Source organism: Lolium rigidum, chromosome 4 (assembly GCF_022539505.1).
Source record: "Lolium rigidum isolate FL_2022 chromosome 4, APGP_CSIRO_Lrig_0.1, whole genome shotgun sequence".
Classification (NCBI taxonomy): domain Eukaryota; kingdom Viridiplantae; phylum Streptophyta; class Magnoliopsida; order Poales; family Poaceae; genus Lolium; species Lolium rigidum.
Window position 1 is genome coordinate 26,510,737 of NC_061511.1, and position 7,261 is coordinate 26,517,997.

Genomic DNA, 7,261 nt, shown 5'->3' on the forward strand with positions numbered 1-7,261 from the left:
GCAGTAATGGGCCGATTGTATAAAGCCCAAACCAGTCAGTCAATCCTTAAGCGAAATGGTAGCACGGCAACGCGAGCGGGAGGGAGGAGGACCCGCTATCTGAGAAAAAAAAATTATATTTAGCTTTGGGGCCTGTTATCAACTGGGTTGGCCCAGCCCATACCAGCCCAACTGCCGTATTGACTAGAGTTACCGTGTTACACCAAGAGGAAGATAAGGTGGCCGGCCATGCCGTAGCGCGCTCAGCTAGCAGCAACCATGCCGCCGCTGCTATTTTCAGCTGCTAAAACCCTACCCCTACCCCTATCCCACTTCCCACCACCGCCTTCACCTCCATCGCGCCTCCAGCTCCGGCACGCCACCGCCACTGACACGGACGCCGGCGACGATGCGCCGGCGGCGGCGTCCGGCACGACGGCCAGGGAGCGGCGCCTGGCCAAGGCGCGGGAGGAGCGCCATCGCCGCGAGTACGAACGCCAGCACACCTACCCCGGCTGGGCCAGGTCAGTCGGTCATCTCCTTACTCAGTTGCTTCGATCTGCTACTGTATTCCGTGTGTGTGTGCGTGTTGAAATGAATGGGTGAATCCTCTGCTAACTGAGCTTGCTAACTGGTCCTGCTCTGGTCAGTCAGGGTGCTGGAGAACGCCTGCAGGGACGATGAGGAGATGCGCGCCATTCTCGGCGATAGCATTGGGAACCCGGAGCTCATGAAGCAAAGGGTGCGCGTCTGCAAATAAACAGAGATTGCTTTTGTCAATGCATCTGCAGCTTTAACTGACCTGTAGAATATCATGTATTTTGTGGACAGATCCAAGAAAGAGTGCGCAAGAAAGGCAGGGAGGGGTTCAACAGACCCAAGACAGGCTCTGTCGCCGCGTTCAAAGTCATCTTCCGAGAGTGAGTTGTCGTGTATAATCGCACATGTATTTTATCTGTTCGGGTATGCTTGATAGCTGAAAGTGATTCTGGACCATATGATCTGCCTGAATTAGTAACAACATTCATTGCTGAACGTTGAGTTTCAACCGCTAGCAATATTCATTGCTGAACATCGATTTGCACTTTCAAATCCATGATTCTGTTCTCATTGAGATAGTTGAAACTCTTATAGCATCTCCAGAACCATCCTTAGTTCAAAACAAATCCTGCTTTCACGCTTCATTTTTCCATTTTTCAAACTGAGGCGAAACCATCTTACTTTTGTGCATAAATAGGCACTGTAATAGCTAAGTTGACATCAACATCACACAGACAGTTGATATGATGGTTGTTGTCAAAGCAATACGTATTAGTAGTTTTTCCAAGTTCAAAAAGTCAATGCTCATCAACACTGATTTTCTTTTATCTTTGTACCATTGCAGCTTCAACCCGTTAAATGCTTTCATTTGGTTTGAACTCTTTGGAGAACCGACGGATCGAGATGTCGACCTTCTTGGCGGTGTAAAGTTGCATTGCATATTTATTTATATCATTCTCATTGTTAGAAACCAACTGCCTGGTCTTGACATCAACTGTTCTTCACAGGTAATTCAGGCTTGGTATGTCATGGGAAGGCTAGGAGCTTTCAACTCTAACAATTTGCAGGTAGGACTTCGCCTTTTTTTTAAAGCTGCAATGATTGCATAATGCATTACTTTACATGTCCAATTGGATTCCTCCACAGAATAATTTCACATTGTCTGTGATGTCTTTGAATTTTGAAATTATTGTAGGCACACCTCTACCTCCTATTATTTTACTTAAACATGTTTGGCATGATTTAACTTGGCAGCTAAATAAGATCTGAGACCAGAAAAGTTCACGTTTTATAGTAGTGTTACCTATTCTTTATCAACTGGTTACATCTCTATAGTCATTGCAAGTTTATCTATACAATCTTTGCATGTTTCTTAGGTTGTTCCATGCCAGTTATTTGTTTCACTCACTCTTCTAGACTTGTGATTTTGTCAATTTTGATTCCAGCTGGCCAATTCAATGCTGGACTTTGACCCTTCGTACAATTCTGATGAAGCTTCTGTTGTGATGCCTTCATCTTTCCACGATATCAGTGATGTTGAGTTTCAAGACAGTTGGGGCAGAGTATGGTAAGGATTGGAATCATTCAATTAGGCTGAGGCTTGTAAAGGGGTTTATACTATTCAGATAATCATCATCAATTTGTTTCAGGGTGGACCTTGGGACATCAGATTATCTAGGATTGGATGTATTACTGAACTGTCTTACACAACTAAGCTCAGAGTAAGGCATCTCTTTCTCTCTGATTAGCTTGGAAGAAGCATGACCGCAGACACTGTGGGTCTGAGCTAAATTGTGGAGACAAATAGGCATTTTAACGTTGTAGCCATATAGTTGAATCCAATTCTTAAGACTAGCCGAGACTGATTGTAGAACCGACTTGCCATTTTTAGACCTTTTTGGAGGTAGACCATTCATCTATTGTCCTTTCTTCTTTGCTAGTTCTATATATTCAGATTCCCAGTACCCTGCAAGCATACCAAGTTAAACTTTGCATTATGTCACTAAGCGACATTATTTCATAACCATAATATAGATTATGATGCGATACCATAGTTTTTCCAGATTTAAGCATCGTCATGTCCTGTAACTCACCCAATCTGTGGATTTGGCAAAAACTGTAGACACCTGGGCATCAAACAAGTGGTTTTTGGCGGCAGAAAGTTGGGAGACTGGGAGGAAGGTATGACGAGCTCCGACTATGGGTACAAGCACTTCAAAATATAATAACCATCAAGTGCATTGCAGATCAATTCCTTCATATAGTAAATTGAAAGACACTGTATGTTAGGAGCCTCTGACGGCTCACCCAGTCCCATAATTCAGAGAAATTTTGGTTACTGTTTAGGACAGAGTCAGGAACAGCCTTAGTATTCCCCGCAAAAAAAAGGAACAGTCTATGTAGCTGGATTTGGACTGCTTGTTATGTAAATAAATTTCCTTATGGTTATGATACAATCTTTATTACGAAGATCATTTGAAGTACAAAATGTCATTGTCTTCTGTGTGACTATGTTTTATACAAATATGTTTGATATCCTGACCGGCTGCCACGCTCTAACAGCATTCCGTTGGAGACTTCCGATAAAAGATGAGCGCAGGTGAGGCGCTTCGTCATCATCGTTTCAAAGTCGTTCCTCTTTTTTGAGGCCAGGACGCGTGCAAACTGTGCTGGTGGGGCACAGTGTGCGTGCTCATGGCACATTGTGCAAGTGTTCTACCTTGCGCACAAATTTGTTTTCTTCACATTAAACACACAAAATTACGACACTTCAAAAATGTGATATGAATATACGACTCTGACAACCGTTTTAGTCTATGTTCGACCAATGGAACATGAATTATAAGTCAACAAAGTTATACCATTGAATATGTATTTGAATGTCCAAAAAACGGAAATTGACACTATTTAGTAAATTTGATACAAAAACTGATAGTTCATGCAAATAACTCTCTTCCATCGTTTGTGTGATTATGTTCAAACATGTCAACGGTGCGGCCGTATGATCGTTATCAGGTAATGTTCGTCTTTTCTTCTTCATTTTTGTGCGATGGCCTCTACAACACAAGTTGACATTGATGCGGGCCGCGGTAGCGAAGGAGTATTTTCGAGAGATTTTTTTCGCTCATGGACACTGGCGAATTTTTATTTTAAAAACATAAATAGAAAAGGCTTATTTACGAGTTTTAAATAAATTGAAAAAAATCTAGCCAGCAATGTTGTATTTCGTGGAAATGCAGATTATCAATTTCAAATATTTATTCATAAGCCCCGAGAGGCAGAGCCCGCGGCTGCAAAACCTATTTGGGTTTCGTCCTCCTCGCTGGGGACTCCACCGGTCCATTCCGCCTCCGGTGACCTTAGGGCCATGCAGGTGTAGAAGTAGCGGACACGGATTCTCTTCAGCGGGGAGTTTACATACTTTTGTTAGGTTATTTTCAGTGTATTTTTTCGGGATGGTAAGTCGGCGGCTACATCTTGAAGTCAGAATAATGTCCTTCCCGCCCTATCCTCGCTCCGGTTGTGCGTCCAGCGTTGGCGGAGGACGGGTGGAGTCACGTGCCCGGTTGATCTCCTATGATTAAGTCGGTTTTCGTGTTCATTTGTGTAGTTTCATGTCAGTCTCTTCCGATCCACGGTTGCGATCGTTGGGGATGATTGCTGCTTTGATGCGCTGTCCATTAGGGCCTTATCACGAGGACTTCTAGTCTTGCCTACTACAACAAGTTCAACTACGATAAGTTTTGCCCGGCTCTGGTGACGGAGGGGCGAGAACTACATGATGTAGTGGACTCGATCTTACATGTTTGTAGGTTTTAATGTCAGCATCCAACACACAGGTTATGTATGATTTTTTTTTAAAAAAATGGTTTTTGAATTTTTTAAAACAACGAGATCAATGACGCCAAAGTCACTTTTTCAGAGTAGCTTGATACTACTATTTTGTTCGACGAATAAGAAAGTATGGGATATTTGCAGAACCCACAAAAGGAGCCCGAGCTCCATGGTGACCTTTTTTTTATATATACAAATCGAAAATGATGTCTGTAAACGAGCACCTAGATCCAGAAAAATGGACAATCTTCAAATTTTGAAATCGTGCAGTCAGATCCACATTTTTGTCATTCTGTAGCGAGACTGAAATACAACATATTCGGATCGGCAACTTTATCTAAGTTTTCTTTTCCATTTCATCTAGCACTCCAAGGATATAGGCGATGACCGAGGCGACGCCTGAGGCGCCTCGTGCGCCCGATCCATGGCTGGTGCCGGGCCGCTCCTCCCGCCGGCGATTCCACCTGCCGCCAATCTCCTTCCAGACCGATCCCTCCTCATGCTCAGGGAGTCGTTTTGAAGCCTTAGAGGTTTCGGCGGCGGATGAGGAGTTGACGGTGGCGGAGGAAGTGGCGTGGGAAGGGCTTGGCGACGAGCCGCGAGTCTTGCCGATCGCCACGGTTGGGTCTCAAGGTCAGGCTGCGGCGTTGGATGATTTTTGGGAGAAGATTGGATTCCCTGGAGCTGAAGCAAGGACCTGGGAGCGGAGGACGCAGGCGACGTCGATCGGGGCCAGAGCTCGCTCGGTGTCTCCCTCGCGGCCTCCAGTGAAGGCGAGTGCCAGAGCTAGCTCCACTTCACCGCCGGGTCTCAGGCTTCCTCGCCAGCCCGTGAGGATCAAAGGGTGGAAGGGCCCCCTTCCTCCAAAGAGATTCACGCCGCCGGCGGTGTTCGGCGACTTCTTCGACATTGCGTTGAGGGCGTCGGATCGGGCGGGCGGCGGATCTCCCTCGCCGGAGTTGGAGGCGCAGGAGGCGGATCAGCCTTCCCGTTTCGAAACTGCGGAGGCGGGATCGGCGGCGTCGGACATTGGTGGGCCGCGGAACTGCTGGGCTGGCCTGTGTAGGGCGTTGGTGGGCTTGCAGATGGAGGATCGGCGGAGGGTTTATTCGGTCTCGGCTGGCCGACATACGATCATACGATCGTTTCCGAATCAGAACCACGCCGTCGCCGCCTCGCATCCGTCCGAGCCGCTGCGATCTCTCCGCCCTTCAATCCCGTCACCCTTCTCCAGTACGCCTCGCAACAGATCTTTCGCCGACGTGGTTGCTAGGGGAGTTGCCGCTGGAGGCATGGCCGGGCCGCCTCGTGCCGTGCCGCCAGGGGCGCAGCAGGCCCCGGTTGAACCGCCTCGCGCCGCGCCGCCAGGGGCTCCGCAAGGCCTGGTTGTGCCGTCTTCAGTTCAGCCAGCAGGAGTGGCGCCCAATGCTACGTACCAAGGGCCGCCGGGGTTCCAGGGGTGGCCGGCAGGGGCTCTTATGCCGCCCGCGCCTTCGGCTCCGCCTCGACCGCAGGTGGGGTTCCGCCCGCCTCCTCCTCGGATCCCGGCTGCGCAATTCATGCCGCAGCAGCAGCAGCCCTTTCCGCCGCCACAGCAGTACCAGCCGTACCCGGGGCAATACCTTCACTATCCTCCGATGCAGCAGCCGGTCGCAACTCCGCAGCCGGTTAATCAGCAGCAGCCGGCACAACCGGGGCAGGCCAAGAAGAGAAGAAAGAAGAAGCCCGTGGGCGTGGTTACTGCGGCGGGAGGGGTGGCTGCCGTGCTGCCACCCGTTGTGCAGAGTTTGGTGCAGCAGCCACCACCTCCAGGGGGTATGCCGGCTGCTACTCCTTTGGTGGAGCCACCCCCTGTACCACAGCAGTTGCCCTTACCTGTTCCTGTCGCCGTAGCTCCGCCTTTGAAGCCGAAGAAAGCGGGTCGCTGCTGGAAATGCGCGGACAATTCTCATGCGACTAAGAACTGCAAGGTGATTCACTATTGCTTGGTCTGCGACTCCGGTGCACACCCGACCATTCGCTGCCCTGTTCTGAAGGCTCCCAGGCCTATGAGTTCTTTGGTTGGATGTGGTAATGACGCTACGCTTGATCTTCAGATCCCTGATTCGCTGTATAAGCCGCAGTTGTCCTACTCTGGAGCACCTACAGCCTTGGTACAAGTGTCAGGGGAGGGGACTGTCGCTGCGATAGATGTCCAGAACCTCATGGCTCGCATGTGTCCGGGTAACCCGACGTGGAAGTGGGAGGCGGTGCCGCATGGTAGCAATGCTTTCTTGATTGCGATCCCTACAGCTGAGGACTTGTTGAGGATCGACGGTATGCAGATGAGTGTACCTAAGATTAATGCACAGGTTGTTGTATCTTCGTGGGTGCATCAGGATGTTACTCCCGAGTTTGTCATGGAGCCTGTGTGGGTGCATGTCGAAGGTGTACCAGATTCTCTCCGTCATTTCCTGGGTCTATGGGCCATTGGGACTTTTATTGGTTCTACTCTTGATGTGGATTTGTATACACTCCGGAGTCAGGGGATAGTTCGGATTCAGGTGGCCATGAGGAATGTTTCTGTTTTGGAGAAGGATAAGTCTCGCGACAGAGCTCCATGCTTAGAGGTCTTGGCTCGGCTTCAGCTTAATGGTTATAGATTTCGTTTTCGTCGTGAGGCTGCGGGGTATAAGCCTGATCCGCGTTTTAGACCTTTCTTCTGGAAGGGGGATGATGATGATGATGCGTCTCATGGCTTTGAGGATGAGGGGTTTGAAGATCCCGCAGCAGATTTGGCACCAGGGTCATCACATATGGAGGTCGATGGTCACGCGGCTGGACACCCTTCTGGCACAGCTTCGGTACCGGTTACTCAGGTGGCTTTGACCCCGTTTAACCACTCGCCGAGGACGGACAGGGGTCGGGA

At 49.1% G+C, this 7,261-nt stretch overlaps 1 protein-coding gene across 1 annotated transcript; it reads left to right on the plus strand.

The window, feature by feature from the left end:
• The first annotated feature begins 274 nt into the window (after positions 1-274).
• LOC124646522 lies at positions 275-3,012 on the plus strand. Its single transcript, XM_047186627.1, has 8 exons — positions 275-503; positions 630-721; positions 811-899; positions 1,364-1,442; positions 1,527-1,586; positions 1,965-2,086; positions 2,169-2,240; positions 2,642-3,012. The coding sequence occupies exons 1-8, from the start codon at positions 389-391 to the stop codon at positions 2,742-2,744; spliced, it is 732 nt and encodes a 243-aa protein (XP_047042583.1). The 5' UTR covers positions 275-388; the 3' UTR covers positions 2,745-3,012.
• The last annotated feature ends 4,249 nt before the right edge of the window (positions 3,013-7,261 follow it).